The sequence below is a fragment of the Euleptes europaea genome, chromosome 12 (genome assembly GCF_029931775.1).
Source record: "Euleptes europaea isolate rEulEur1 chromosome 12, rEulEur1.hap1, whole genome shotgun sequence".
NCBI lineage: Eukaryota > Metazoa > Chordata > Lepidosauria > Squamata > Sphaerodactylidae > Euleptes > Euleptes europaea.
In genome coordinates, this window is record NC_079323.1 from 33,818,641 (window position 1) to 33,834,597 (window position 15,957).

Sequence of the window (15,957 nt, forward strand, 5' to 3'; positions counted from 1 at the left end):
TTCTATATTTAATGAGCTGAGGGCCAGTTTAATCACTCCTTTATTTAAAAATATGGAAATGTCCAACGAGGCATCTGGCAGTACGAGGGTGCTGGTGACGTGGCTATTATCAGATACAAATGATTCTGTGACTGTCTGTGGCAACAATTATAGGGGCAATAATTAAATACCACAAGAATAACACTAAGTAGGGCATTTTTATTCCTTTATTTTCTGCCCAAGGCTATAGCTGTATGAGGGTTGATAGATAGACAGACAGACAGATAGATAGATAGAACCTAAGAGGCAAATTTGATTAAACCCATTTATTTAACTGGAGTTAAGCACACTGGAGTATTCTTTTACTAGGGAATGTTACTGCATAACTATTCTGTATTTTATATAAAGAGAAGCAATTACTTGACAATGGCTGCCATCCAATTCGTTGGGAGTATAACTTTGTACAAATTTCAATCAGATGAAAACTTTGCAATGCTGGGTCAATGACATTGACTAGGTCTTAAAAATAGAAAAGGCCTGATTAATTTGAACAAACTAGAAGTCCTAACACATATATGGAAATGTCTTTTACATAAGGCATCAAGAGAAAAATGGCCTGCTCAGTTAGCCAAACATGTAGCTAGAAAAGGAAAACATTGTTCTGGTTGCTATGTAGTGAGTCATCACTTTCTTCTAAATTCAGTCGGTGTGTTTATTGTATATTCTCAACAGATAAAGACAGTATAGGGTTGCCATTTCCAGGTTGGGGAATTCCTGGAGATTGGGGGTGGAAATGGGGGAGGGCAGGGCTTGGGGATGGGAGGGACCTCAGCAGGTATCATGCCATAGACTCCGCCCTCCAAAGCTACTACTTTTCCAGGTCCCTGATCCTTGTAGTCTGGAGATCAGTTGTAATTCTGGGAGCTCTCCAGGCCCCACCTGGAGGTTGACAACTTTAAGGATATAAAACAACAACATCTTGGTGATACCTTAAACTTACTGTGGAAAAAACTCACATGAGCCAAAGCCTACTTCATATGATGTGTGAAGTGTTACAATCTCCAGAATACACACACAAACACACAAATGTATAAACAGAGTAGGGTTGCCAACCTCCAGGTACTAGTTGGAGATCTTCTGCTATTACAACTGATCTCCGGCTGATAGAGATCAGTTCACCTGGAGAAAATGGCAGCTTTGGCAACTGGACTCTATGGCATTGAAGTCCCTCCCCTCCCCCAAACCCTTTCCACCTCAGGCTCCACCCAAAAAACCTCCCTCCAGTTGCGAAGAGGGACTTGGCAACCCTAAAACAGAGGGAAGGGAGAAAATCAGGGCCAAACGACATAAAATGCTGGGAGTTCCAGGAGTTCCTAAGCTTCCCCCCCCCTCTTTATCAATCAAGCAAACAGGGTCTCTTCAGAAAGAGACCCTGATATGGGAAGTGGAGAACTAAGCTTCCTTCTTGCACCATTTTTACAGCTGAAAATGGCCTTGTTATTTAACCTACTAGGGAAACTATACAGGCCCTGATATGAATATGCTAACAGGACAACTAGCAGCTTCACAGGCCCATTTCAGATTAGGAAAAGGGCACAGGAAGGAAGGTTTATGCACCTCTCTAGGCCATAGCCCTTATCCATGTCAGGGCCTGTTGAGATTGCTGTTCAAAAGAAAAATGCCTGGAAGCTCATTCACAGGGGGACTGGGGATGGGAAGTGTTTCACAAAAGGGGTTTGGGACACCTCACATACACAAAGCCCCCTTGGTTGCTTGCTGGCTTGGAGAAAAAGGTAAGGGTAGAGGGACCACTTGCCCTGCCCCAGGCTGATGCCCGGTGCAGCAGAAGGAGAAATTGAGCTGATGTTTTAGCAATCCCCAAAACTCTATGGTAAAAGCATAGAGTTTGGGGAAATCACTACAGCATCTTTGGTGATGTGTGACATCACTTCCAGTTAAGTGATACAACTTGATATTATGGTGTCATGAAATATCATATGATGCCATGTGACACTCGTCCCTGCTTCCAAAAGTTCCTGGCCCTTGGCTGGCAACCCTAGATAAGGGTTGCACGGTGACATCATGATGAAAAAATGGTTTAGAAATTCAAAACAGTAAATCACTTACCAGGCTTGGTTGATGTTATACCAGGACTAGCAGAAGTTTTAGGCCTAGCAGGCACACGGCGAGTTTCTTTTGGAGCTGAAAGGAATTTAATGTGAGGGTTTTTTAATTAAGGTATTCCAGTTTACAGAGAAATATCAGTTCCACAATAATAATGCAAAAATGATTAACCATGAGAAACCAACCAACAGCAATTATAGCGAGGTAGATGTTCAAAGGAGAGAATCAGTGGTGTACTATACAGTTTATTTTAAAGGCAGTAATGAAATTAGCAGCTACTCAGGGTTCCCGGTCTCAAACTAAAGTGTGAAAAAAGAAAATCATATAAAAATATCAATTTCCAAGTTTCATAAGCATGTGTGCGTTTCAAAAGCTGTTGCCATGAGAGTGAGACTAGGGAGTGTACTGTCTGAGAAAACTCAAAGCCCCCCCCCCCCCCCGCCGGCATTACACAACTGGGTCTACAATCCTGGAGTTTCACAGGGATTTGGATTCTTCACTATGCTTTCCAAGGAAAATATGTCATCTCTCACACTACCCCATGCATACTCTTCCCAAATCAACAAAGCTGTTTCGTTTTTACCTGTTGTTGACTTTGGTTGTTCATGTCTAAAGGTAATTGCCTCAAGGTCTGTGCCATTAATGTTAATAAATAAAAACAAATATAATCAGTAACCATCTTGTAAATCACCGTGAAGCAAACAATAAAGATATTCTCCATTTATTTAATTAAAGAATGTATGTAGAAAACTCATATTGCCGTTCTCCCCACAGGGACACAAAATGGCTCACAGAAAGCTAAAAAACACAGTGAAGCACCAACCCATAATAACAAATAATACGCCATGCAAAAGCAACGCTTTTAAATAACAAAAGTGAAAGGAACACAGGAAACCAGACTGTCACCCACCAGACCCACCAGCTCAGTTAAAACAACCTGCATCACTTAGCTGCCCTCAAAAGCTTGCCTATGTATATGAGCATAGGATCAGATCCTGCCTGACATATTCAGGCAAACTATTCCACAAAGCTGAGGTAGACGCTGGAAAAGTGTGAGGCTTAGCAGAACAAAAACTCCTGCTGAGATGAAACAAAGGATTGCACAGGTTTATATGAGATGGTCCTTCTAGTTTGTAACTGCCATTCATTTGAGAACCCAGTTAGATGAAATGCTGAAAAATCTGTGATGGGAACTTCTCAGTCTTTTTAGAAAGTCAAAGAGCAGCCCACATGGAATTCCAATCCTCCAACCTCTTAAAAATCTCTGCCTGCCATCCCCTTCACATACTGGTTATTCAAATAATCACCTGCCCCTCTAATATATGTTAACTTAAAGAATGGATTTTTAAAAGGTGCCATATTTGATTGCCCACTGATCCACATTTCGCTCTGGAACCATAGGCTGCTGACCCCAAGGTTACACTGTGACCGCCAAATACTTTTTCACCTTATACCCACGTGGGCTATGTCCTAGCATCACCAGCCACTAGCGTTCATTGAAGCAGCATCTTCCAGCCATCGACAGCCATCATGCAAGCATCTTTAGCCAGAAGCATCAACTAATCATCAGCACTCATTAGCAAGCAATTAGGTTAATTAAAAGATGGACATCATTTGATGCAATATGATGATCAGACCAATGTATTTAATACTGCAAGCTTTTTTGTTTTCTTTATCTGACTTTAAAATTATTTAGCCAACTTCATTAGTACACCCAACAAATAATAAATGTCTTTTAAATTAATAAAAGTTCTGCACAATAGTCAATAACTGAAACGAGAGCATAAAAGACACCTGAGACTTGCATGGAGTATAATCTACAGTTTTTACATTTTATAATCCCTTGAATAGGGCACCACATTTTCAGGAAAAATAACCATGTGCATTCGAAGCTATGCCAAAGTAGGTAAAAGGCAACAGTTCTGAGATACACACTTTAGAATGAATGCATGCATACAAACCAAAGATGTATTTACCAGGCTTGGTCTGAGGCACATCAGGGCTGAACAAAATTTTAGGTTTTGAAGGGTCATGGTCTTCTTCCTCTTTTGGAAAAGAAATAAAGAACATGAGTTATAAATAGCGACATTGTTCAGAAATCTGGGCCTGGCACCAGGTGCAATCACCATAGATGCAACATGTGTGTGGCTCTATGAGAAAAACATAAATGGTTATTGTAAGAAAGATGAAAGAGAGGTGTACAAAAGAGGGAGGTGGTTGTTTTTTTACAAAGACTCTGAAAGGAGATTAATAGGGTTGATAAAATGGTCTGGCTGCCTTTGGAATAATGACAAAGACTTTCAAAGAGAAACAAAATCTGCTACAGGGAGATGTAATCTACTCTGATGTTTGTTATTCTTGCTAAATCCTATGGCTAGGGCATGAATACTGAGGAAGGAAGGCAAAGCAGAGGAAACTCTGTCTGTGGTTCACCTTTCTGTGTCCATGAGGTCTTCAAGATGGCAAAGCAAGCCCAGTTTTGCAATTCAAGCAATGAGTGTAACATATGCTTGACCCTGAAGATATGAGAAGTCAACCTTCAACTGAAAAAACACATCATAGGATCGAGTCCATTAAAAAAGAAGAAAGATTCAATAACTTAGATGTGCAACATCCTATGAAGAAACTGCAAGAGAAACTTGAAAAAAATCTGTATTTTACAGTGGTTTACCTTGAGAATTTAAATCCTAATTTGATACTCTTACCACTACACCACACTGGCTATAAATCCTTTGTTGACTCCCCTGCCCTTTTAAAGGTCCCCCACTCTCAAGAATGACTGGAGGAGCACAGAAAGTTCCCGTGGGAATGGCAGAAATGCAACATTTCTTTCCATAAACCCCAGAATCCAGACCATTTGTAAATTGCATTGATATCAACGGAAGTCACTTCCAAAAACAGAATGCTTGGCATTTCACCTACAAAATACACCGACAATAAGCCTGTAAAGATATGATATAATAAGCATTTTACTGAAACATCATTACCTATTTCTGTCTTTGGTGGCTGAGTTCTAAATGCAGGAGTTTTCAGGACTGCATAAAAACAAGAAAAATACGTTTTTAAAAAGAAAAGGCAAACATATTGTACTTAAAAAGAAAGGATATTTTTATGACAAAGGCTGCAATCCTGGGGGGTGGCAAACACGCTGGTGTTCGGGAGCCATGGAGCTCCGCCATCCCCCGCCATCAGCACAGCCACTCCAGGAATATAATCCCGGAAGAGAACAGATGTGCCGATGTGGGGGAGGCGTCCCCTGGGGTCGAGCTGCCTTTAGGCAGCTCCAACAGCCCTTTTGGCCCAGGAATGCCCCCTTGAGCAGCAGTGGGGCTGCACCACCTTTTTTGGTGGCACAGCCTTGCTATTTTCAATGCACCCTTTCCCCCCTTTTTCTTTATTTTTATTTCTAAAATCCCTTTTTTTCCTCCATGGTGGCCAGGAAGTCTCTGACGAGGCAGCATGGTTCTGCCCCTCCCGGCCACTGCAGATCTACTCCCCCTTTAGGAATGGGCGGCCTGACTTGTAACAGATAATTAGGATGACAACCATTCTCCCATAGATTTCTTATAAGGTTGCCAATTTCCAGGTGAGGCGTGGAGCGCTCCCAGAATTACAAGACTACAGAAAACCCGCCCTGAGCCTGGCCTTGGCTGAGGGAGGGAGGGCTAGAAGTATTAAAAATAAATAAATAAATAAAAAAAGGGAAAAAAAGAAAAATGCTCTCCAAAAATATATCCTCAAAACTGGTTATTACTTCAGTATTTCAGTACTTTAAAAAATGTTGATATTAGTATAATTAATAATGTGGTTTGTGCTGAAAGCTTTCCATCCGTTCTTATTGTTTTCATAATTTTAAGTATTCATATTAATTAAGTTGTGTCTATTTTATAATTTTATGAATTAAAATATATATATATTTTTAAATAACAGAAAATTTACCAGGTTTGGTTGGTAGCATATGAGGGCTAATTGTCGTTTTAGGGCTGAAAAGATGATGCTTGCCTTTTGGATCTGAAAGGCGGAAAAAAGGACTATAAATTATTAAGAAACTTATAAACCACAGTTTGGCATTTCAGGTCAGAAGGTGAAGAAGCCAAATCATGCTGGGGAACAAAGGCAGCCACAAAAAGATAATAAATACATACACCCATACACCCATACACCCATACATCCATACATACAAAAGAAAGAAAGAAAGAAAGAAAGAAAGAAAGAAAGAAAGAAAGAAAGAAAGAAAGAAAGAAAGAAAGATCAGTGAAAGTGGATTACTGTGATTAATGGCAATTTCTGGAGCCCATCTTTAAAAATGAAAATGAATCATAAACATAGAAGGCTAGACTGCAGCCTAACATGGCTTCTTGCAGCTATTCTCAGAGGTGCCAGAACCACTGTGCAAGATCAGAAATAAGCAATACTGTGGAAAAAATGGTTGAGTCTTCAGTGCTAAATGGAGAATATACCTAGAGAGAGGATGTATTTTAATTTTTTAAAAATGGAATGATGTTAGATGATCTTGCAGAAGAAGAAAATGCAGCATGGGTTTCTGAGATAACAAAAAAGATCAGTCAGTTCATTGGAAAAATGTCATTACCTATCATTGGAAGTTCATTGTTAAACGTAATTGGATCCAAGACTGCACGAGGGAAAAGAACATATTTATAAGAATCATTAAAAGCCCTTCAGTAGTTTTAACGATAGGATCTGATACAAAGACTTAGGAGCATTTGAACTGTCGAAAACATAATCAAATATTATGGAATGACTTCCTCTCGGAAGTACATGTGCATTCACCCCTTTGGAAACTCGGGCACTTGTGAAAGGCCTGTGCTGTTGAGAAACCCTCTAGCTAGCTGGTTGGAGAGTCTTGCAGAAATCTGGCTATTATACAGCTGAAGGTCTTCATTTCTGTTGCTATTCTGGTTTTTTAACTAAAGGTTTTAAATTGTATACATGTGAGTATTTTTAAAATTATGCTCTATGTCCCTTTAAGCATTGGGAAAGGGTAAAAATATTTTAAATATATAAGTAAATAAATGAATCAAATCACTCATTGTAGGAACTTAACATTAAGCCACAATTACCCAATAAGCAAGATGGTCTCCATAGGTGATACATAATATAATATAATATAATATAATATAATATAATATAATATAATATAATATAATATAATATAATATAATATAATATAATGTAATGTAATGTAATGTAATGTAATGTAATGTAATGCAATGCAATGCAATGCAATGCAATGCAATACGGTATATGTTATATGACTTTTATATTATATGACTATTATATTAGGTGCTGTGAAACACAGGCAGGATGCTGCTGCAATCATCCTGTTTGTGGGCTTCCTAGAGGTTGGCCATTGCGTGAGCAGACTATTGGACTTGATGGGCCTTGATCTGATCCAGCATGGCTTCTCTTATATTCTTATGCGATAGATAGTTATTGAACTAAAGTCTTTCCACATTAAGGTTGGTTATGGACCAGGTTGTACCAATTTTATGCTATAGATAGACAGCCAAAGGTCTATGGTTGGCGCTAGAATTCTCCTGTGTAATTACATTTTTTTGCTTAAATTTTATCACAGTATGCATGTCATGTTTTCAAATATTTCAGTTAGAAGTTTCAGGACTGGAATACAGAAACCAAAATGGCCTGCATTGCATCATCCTATTTAAGTCTGGGTTGCAATTATTGGACCACTGGAAAAACTACTGAGTTTTAGCAAAAAAAGACAGTTATATAAATATCTCTGAACAGGCTACTATTGTTTACACCTGTATAAACATAACACGGTCCAACTGCAAGTAGAGAAAATTAGATTTAAAGCTTTCAGCTAAAAATTAAATGATTAAATTGTCTACAAATCAGTAGCCTGGATTAAGATGCAAGAATTATCTCTGTTACTGATAAATGTGCTACTGCCCCCTCGGATTTGTTTAGTCAAACTTCATTCTCTTTTTCCATATTATTCTGGCATTTATAGAGTAATTGCCTATTTCAATTTATGTTTATAAGTATTTCCATTCACAGTGTAGATATCTTTGAAACTTGGTGAGGGGCCATGGCTCACGGTAGAGCATCTGCTTGGCATGCAGAAGGTCCCAGGTTAGTTGGTTGTTGTGGTGTGTTTTTTAATATGTCAACTTTCTCTACCACTTAAGGAAGAATCAAACTGGCTTACAATCACCTTCTCTTCCCTTCCCCACAGCAGACACCCTGTGAGGTAGGTGGGGATGAGAGAGCTCTAAGAGAGCTGTGACTCGCCCAAGGTCACCCAGCTAGCTTCATGTTTAGGAGTGGGGAAACCAACCCGGTTCACAAGATTAGCATGGGGGTTTTTTTGGGAGGGGGGAGAAAAATCAGATGGATCAGCTGATCAGATGGAAATTGGGTTCTTCTGATCTTCTATCCTGGAAACTCGGCAGACATTAAAACCATTGCTTCTGTCCAAGCCCAGATTGGAGGAAGGGAAGAGAAGCAAGCTCTTTTTTCCCTTTTGCAATGCAAACAAAGATTAGAAGATTAGAAGCACTCACAGCCCAGCTTGGAGTTAGGGAAGAGGTCCCTTTTGCACCTTCACTGTGTAGCTATTTTGCTGGTGGATAAGAACCCGACTCTCAAACGATCTTCTGTTCAGCTGTGAGTCAGTTTCTGACCAACAAGAGGCTTATAAACTTGTTCAGCAGCTGTTCTAGCTGCTGGATGCAATCTGAACATATCCCTGACATGCTGACAGTCTGCTCATGAGTGTTAAACAAGGCACGTTGTCGTTAACCGTCTGAGCAGACCCTCTGAGAAATTTGCAGCATCCCTAACTGAGAGGCAACTGAGAGAGAGGGAAACCCTGTGCCATTACTGCCAGATGTCTTTGGAGGCACCTGAGGCAGAAGACGGCTCACGCAGAACTATGCAGGTACACTGCTGGTCTATAGGCAGCAACACTTCATATGTATGGCCTTAGCTGCCCCTAGCAGACTTCTGCTGGTAAGGGTTGCCACTCTGGCCTTTTACTGCTTTCCTTCCAGCCACTACTGAAACAATCTCTAGCAATAACAGCAAAGTTTCATTAGACCCATTTGCACAAATACATAATTACCAGATTTAGTAAGTGGGAGTTCAGGGACTGGAGATGGTTTAGAAGAAAAGATGTCTATTTCAGTTGAAGCTGGGGGTTGAAAATCAGCAAATCATTCAATGCTATCGAATCCATGCTTAAAGACTTAAAGTAGACTGAATGTTTAAAATATGCATGCTTGAAGTAATCTGCCTAATAAAAACAGAATGGCAATCCTTCATACAATTTATTTCTTCATTAAACTAACTGTTTTATGCCCCGTCACTGTCCCAAACTGCATATAAAGATTCTGCAGAAGTAGGCCTGCCCAATTCACATCAATGAGCAAAAACAGCAATTTGCATACAAAATCAGACTTGTATACTTGGTCCTTCTGATTAAATGAACTGAGAAACACTTGTGCTTGCATGAGCAACATGTGCTTCAAGAGCACAAGGAACCATTAAACTGGCATAATTTTAGCCTGACTGCAGTATCCTAAATTGCATTGTATAAAAAAGTACACATTTCACATTTCTACAGTGGCCAGTCCATCACCGAATAAAATAATGTAGCATGTATGTATACATAAAGTGTTAATTTTCAAATTTGATGCGCAAAAATTTACCATTGCAGCATCATGGACCTATTTCTGATTATAGTACAAAATTTAAAATTTGCTTTGAAACGTTACTCTACCAGGTTTATTGTCTGGCACTTCTGGCATGATATAGTCAGTTTCTTTAGACTGAGAAGGGATAGAAGTTGGTTCAGAAGAAGCTGAAAAAAAGACCCGTTCCCAAAATTAATTCATGATCACACACACACACACAAAAAGCAAACTCTCAAAATTGTGCTTGGAATCAAGAATGCCTTAATAAATAATCTGAAAACAAGAAACAATAAAACATTCTGATATAGGATATTAGGCAACAGGTTTTGGTTTCAGTGCAGTATCTACATATTGTGGAATGCCGTTCACCATTTGAAATATGATAGGGATGAGCTACATCAGTAAACTCCCTTGAGTTCCTTTTTTGCTGAATTAACTAGTAGCTGATCGCCATTCAAGTTACAATACTAGTTTAAACTGACATAAGCATTCATTATAACTTGGCTGTGGATCAAGATATATGAAGAAACCATTAATGCATACCAAAATGTTGACGTTGACTCTATAGTCACTTGCAGTTTTGCCACTAGTTGTAGAAAACATTGAACAGATGAAGGGAAAGGAATAATGGAAAGGAAATATGGTGAAATGCCTTTTTAACACAAGAAATATGTAGAGATGGTTATGCAGTGGATACAGGGCAACTGGAAAGTGCCACTCTCTCCCCCCATGCCCAAATCTCTCTTGAGTCTACCTATTTCTGAGAATGCTAGATGTTAAGCTAACCTTTTCCACCTTTCTTCAGCTTCAGAGACCTCTTCTCAGCACTTTCAGTGTCTAAGGCCAACTTCAGTCTCTCAGTTCATCTTCAAATCTCAATTTTCAAATGTTTACCCTCTCCTCCAGTTCCATACCTGAGACTTCTTATCTTCACAGGAAAGAAAGACCTCCTACTGCTCATGGTCAAATAGATGCACCTTTAATTAAATGACCACTTAGGGCATATCAATAAACCTGAACCAAAAATAAGCCAGAAAAAGGCCTTTTGGCTTCTTTTGGATTTAATTTAAGCCAAATGTTAAAACTGGGAATCAAGCCTAAACCAGATAGCCAATCACCGAAAAAGCTGAATAGGTATTCGGCTTTTTTAAGCTTAGGCTTTCCCCAGGCTTTTTCCTATGGGGATTTTTAATGAGTTCTGAGGGAGGCATTTATTCAAGGTAGAGTCACCAAATTTGCAGTGTAGCTGCAAGGGACTCTTCTTACATGAACCCCAGAGTTTAGTAAAGTTTGGGACAGGGAGTCCAGTTTTATGGGCCCCTAAAGGGGTTGCCCCCATTCTCCATAGGAAAGCATGGTAAAGTTTACAATGCTTTTCTATACTGCTACCCATATCTTTGTGCAGGCATTCCCGTTGCAAGCATTCATGGGAAACTGAGTTTTCCCACGATTCTTGGGTGCGGATGCAGCCATTACAGACTATGAAAAGTAAGTATTTTAAAAATTCTCAAGGGAGGGGCATTTTTCAAGCTAAAGTCACCAAATTCACAGTGTAGCTACAAGGGGCTCTCCTTGCGTGAACCCCAATGTTTGGTAAAGTTTGGGACAGGGGGTCCAATTTAATGGGGTCCCGAAGAGGTCAACCGCCTCCTCCATAGAAAAGCATAGTAAACTTTTCCATTCTTTCCTAAGGAGAATGGAGGTGACCCTTCGGAGGTCCATAAAATTAGACTCCCTGTCCCAAACTTTACCAAACGTTGGGGTTCATGCAAGGAGAGTCCCTTGCAGCTAACCAAAAAATTTGGTGACTCTGCCTTGAAAAACATATCCCCAGAGCGGCTAATATCTATCTATCTATCTATCTATCTATCTATCTATCTATCTATCTATCTATCTATCTATCTATCTATCTATCTATCTATCTATCTATCTCTATAGAATCTTTTTGGGAAACCTGGAAATAAAGCCGAATACTCATTTACTGGTATGGGTATTCAGCTTATTTCGGGCTTACTGAACAAATTCAGGCCCAATAAACCCGAACCCAAATTTTTCTGAATTTTTTGTGGTTACACAGCCCTAGGACTACTTGCTCCTATGTAATCTTGTCCAGGCTTGACGTTCATCATCACAAACCCTCTCTGGCATCTCTCTGCCTTAGGAGAGATTCTTGGCATAAGAGACACGGTCTTTCTACTGGTGGCTCCCTGGCTTTGGAATGCCCTCCTCCCATCTGACATTCCCTTGAAATGTTTTGGTACTGGGCAAAGACTGAAGGCTTTTAAATTCTTGCCCCGAGTTTTATCTGTTTTATAATCCCATATATGGTCCGATGGTCCCATATTACTTTTGTGAAATTGAGTTGTTTATTTTGATTTTTTCTACTGTTTATTTTTATTGCTTTATTGTTTTGTTTGTTCTGGATGCTCTTATTTGTTACACATTTTATATTTTTATATTTATTGATTGTATACTACTGCTTGCACTGTACAGTGGAAAGGCAGCATATAAATAAACAAGTAGGCTTGTCAAATGTTACCTATTCAAAGCTAGTTTAGCAGACAAGGTCTTTTCCAGCTCTGATTCTTTATTTGAGAACCAGGACAAAATGGTTTTGTTACAACTCCTCTCCCTCTGATTATCTAGCAATAGGACTCAATATTCTATCCAGCTCACTCAGACTTTTCTAGGCATATCATCTGTTAAACCTCCATGCTACAGAAATTTCTAGCCTGTCTGCTTTGAATAACCAGTTGATTCAACCCATCAACCATTTAACTTAATTATAGAAGATTCCTGGATTCTGGAGCATTCTTCTGTGACCGTTTTGTGTTAGTTAAATATTATATAAAAAGAAGGTTGCTTATGATTTAGTATGAAAGAAAATACAATAAGAACAGTGTGTCCTTATTTATTTTGAGAATTACCAATAATTTAATAGACACAGCTTACAAATTCTTACAGTTGGTTTGGATGCACGTATTCTAGAAACAAATAGAACCGAGGATTTGGCAGCTGGAGCAATTTAAAAAGGTGGCCAGGACTGTGGGACAAGGACGCTAACTTGTTGTGTCTACACCATAGTTTAACATAGTTAAACTGTCAATAAGATGTGGCCCTCCACTCCAGTACATTGGTTTGAATTATTCTGCATTCACTAGGAGTTGTACAATTGGATTTAGTATAAACGTGGCTAATATTTTTGGCAACGGTGCCACAAGGTGAATCGAGAACATAAGACAGTGCCCCTGTGCTGTGTACATTTACAGGCCCTGTACCCTGGTGTGGTTTTCTTCTAGCCTGCAGAGGTAAGCAGGCAGCGGTTCAACAGACAGCAGGAGTGTAGGCCTCACTCAGCCAGTCCGTGATCCTTCCTATGTCATTTGTGGCAGCTATGCCGCAGGCTGACTGCAGGCTTTAGTGGTCATACGTTTTACTCATAACAAAGAAAGCACCTTAAAAAGTAACTGTGTGTTGTGTAGGATTATTAGCAGAAGCCTGTAACCTCCCTGGAACTTCTGCGAGAGGGGCTGAGCATCGCACAGTGTCACGTGAAGCCATGCAATGTGGCAATGTCACTGCAAGTCACATAACCAGAAGTGATGTCATGTATCACTGGGGACACTCTAACAATCCCCCCCAAACTCTATGCTGAGAGTTTGGGGGGATTGCTAGAACATCTCTGTAATGTGTGATATCACATGACTAAACAGTGTTACTACAATGTTGCTTTTTTGGCCCAGTTTCTTTGGCTACTGCACTGAGCAGCAGTGGAGGATCATGGGTCATAGCGAGAGTCCTGGTCACCCTAGTGTCATGGAGTACTAAGATATATCACTCTTTGTATGGTTTCACATTTATCAAGCAATACATTGGAACCATATTCCTATAAAAACAAGTAAAGGATGATGTGATGGTAGAATATTAGCTTCAGTACTATAAGACTAATAAAACACAAATGACAAATATTGTGGGATAAAATGCACCCATAGTTGGTGATGTTTCCTTGTAGTAGATGAGAAGAAATAAAAAAGAAGAACCAGAGTGGTGACAATTAACTGAAGAAAAAGATATTACCCATTGTTGTCACTGGATATTCAGCAATGTGAGACACTTTAGTAGTGATAGGAACTGGAACCAATTTGGTGGTAACTGCTGAAGTAAAGGATATTATCTTGAGACAGATGAAGAAGAATCACAGCTCAGGACTGTAGACCTAAAATTCCAAGAATGTAGCATGTTCTTCTCTAAAGGCATATCATTTTTGGAGTGTCCACTTTGTCATAAATATGATTCAAGCTACTATCTGATGAAGTGAGTTTTGACTCTCAAAAGCTTGTACCTTGAAAATGGCCTTTTATGCATGGACTGTTTCCACCGTGGTCACCCCCCAACTACTTCAGGGCTTTGTTTTCATTATGCACGTTTTCTCTGACCTTTAGAAGTCCTCGCTCTCTACGCTCATGTTTCCCCTACATTTTCTGGATGCAGTTTTAGCCCAAGTTTAAAGTCTGGCTCAATCCCAAATTGAAAGCTGGTCCTGTGCATATTTGTCAGTTTGGGTTTTTCTCCCTACACCCATTCTCACTTCTCCCTCCCACTTGTCTTTCCCTTTCATCCAACACCTCCCCTCGAAACTGGAATACTATGAGGCTGTTGGTCAATTTCAAACCTCAGCCAGATCGAACAGGTTTTTTTGTTTGCGACTAGCGAGAATGCTGAAACAATCACAAACAACTTATGTGGCTGCTTATTTGGTCAGTTTCACAGCAAGTGTCCGTCAGTTTCAGACCTCAGCTGGATTAAACAGAGCCGGATTGATTTGCTGCCCTCCCCTAATATGCATCCTCTTTAGGATAGCCATGAAAACCATTTTTTTTGTGAATCCAGGACTAGTAATATAACACTGGAATAGTCATAAATGACTATCAGGCTGCTTATTTGGTCAGTTTCACAGCAAGTGATCAGTTTCAGACCCCTATGCAGAATTATTTGAGAATTCGATTGCAAATACTGTGCATTGAGAGAGCAGCATATCCAACGGAAACAACCCGTACATAAAAGGCCAATCTTGTTGGTCTCAAAGGGGCTACTGGACTCAAATCTAGCTGTTCTACTGCAGATCAACACAACTACCCTCTGAAGATGGGTTAGAGTTAATTGGGGTAGTATTGGGGAAATATGAGTTCATATGCTCACTCTACTATGAAGTTCACTTGGTGGCCTTAGACAAACCAGTAACTTTCAACCTAACCTGCTTCACAAGCTATATTAAGTTGTGTGTGTGTGTGTTAAGTGCCGTCAAGTCGCTTCCGACTCATGGTGACCCTATGAATTAATGTCCTCCAAAATGTCCTATCTTTGACAGCCTTGCTCAGATCTTGCAAATTAAGTTATCTCCTCATATTTCACCTGACTGGCTTGGAAAAACAAATGATAGATTGCAAATATGTTTAAAAATAACTCAGCAGGGCTTGCTGCAAAAGATATTCCTATATTTCTTTTTTGCTGATATTTTCCTAATCAGATGTATCTAAATTGGAATTTGCCATTTTACAAAATATTGAGCATTAAACTACATATTTGGTTGCAAGTCCATGACTGGATTTCCCAAAATGCTTTCCCCCTAAATGAACAGCTACGAGGGAACTAATTCAGATTTGGGCTGCAGTACTGGGCAAGGACGGGTTTCAATCCTCTACCCTGCACCATTTTTCCAGCTGAAAAATACCATCATCCCAAGAAGACAGGCTGCTTGTCTTCTTTTCCTACAAGGCTGTTTGCAGTGAAGGGGCAGGGGCATATAGGAAAAATTCATTGGGGTAGAGAATTAATCTCTCTTCTCATCACTATGACACCAAAATGGTAGCTTTTATAGGTAAAAAACATGCTGGGAGATCTAATAACAGTTATGTAATGATAATGAAAGTAGGCATCCTCTTTTATAGCTGGAACCCTATAGCTTGGCTCAAACAAATTAATTATAGTACAAGCAACAATGGAAAATTTAAGCTTGCACCGACAGTGAACCTTAAGAATGAAAGCCAAATTTTGTGATTTATAATAGTTAAAAGTTTCATTTACACTACTTTCACATTTTTAGAGAAGAAAGACAATGGCAGCACTTCAGGATGTTTCTTAAACTGAACTTTGAGCAGTACAATTGTGTGCAGTG

At 39.6% G+C, this 15,957-nt stretch overlaps 1 protein-coding gene across 1 annotated transcript in view; it reads right to left on the minus strand.

The window, feature by feature from the left end:
- Nucleotides 1-15,957, minus strand: part of ABI3BP (ABI family member 3 binding protein) — a 166,421-nt gene that overhangs the window by 51,127 nt on the left and 99,337 nt on the right. Inside the window, exons 21-29 of the mRNA XM_056858638.1 lie at nt 13,860-13,937; nt 9,869-9,949; nt 9,212-9,280; nt 6,695-6,736; nt 6,043-6,114; nt 5,091-5,138; nt 4,080-4,148; nt 2,687-2,734; nt 2,107-2,181 (exon numbers count right to left, since the gene is read on the minus strand). Of these exons, the coding sequence (XP_056714616.1) occupies nt 2,107-2,181; nt 2,687-2,734; nt 4,080-4,148; nt 5,091-5,138; nt 6,043-6,114; nt 6,695-6,736; nt 9,212-9,280; nt 9,869-9,949; nt 13,860-13,937 (582 nt within the window). The remainder of the gene's footprint in view (nt 1-2,106; nt 2,182-2,686; nt 2,735-4,079; nt 4,149-5,090; nt 5,139-6,042; nt 6,115-6,694; nt 6,737-9,211; nt 9,281-9,868; nt 9,950-13,859; nt 13,938-15,957) is intronic.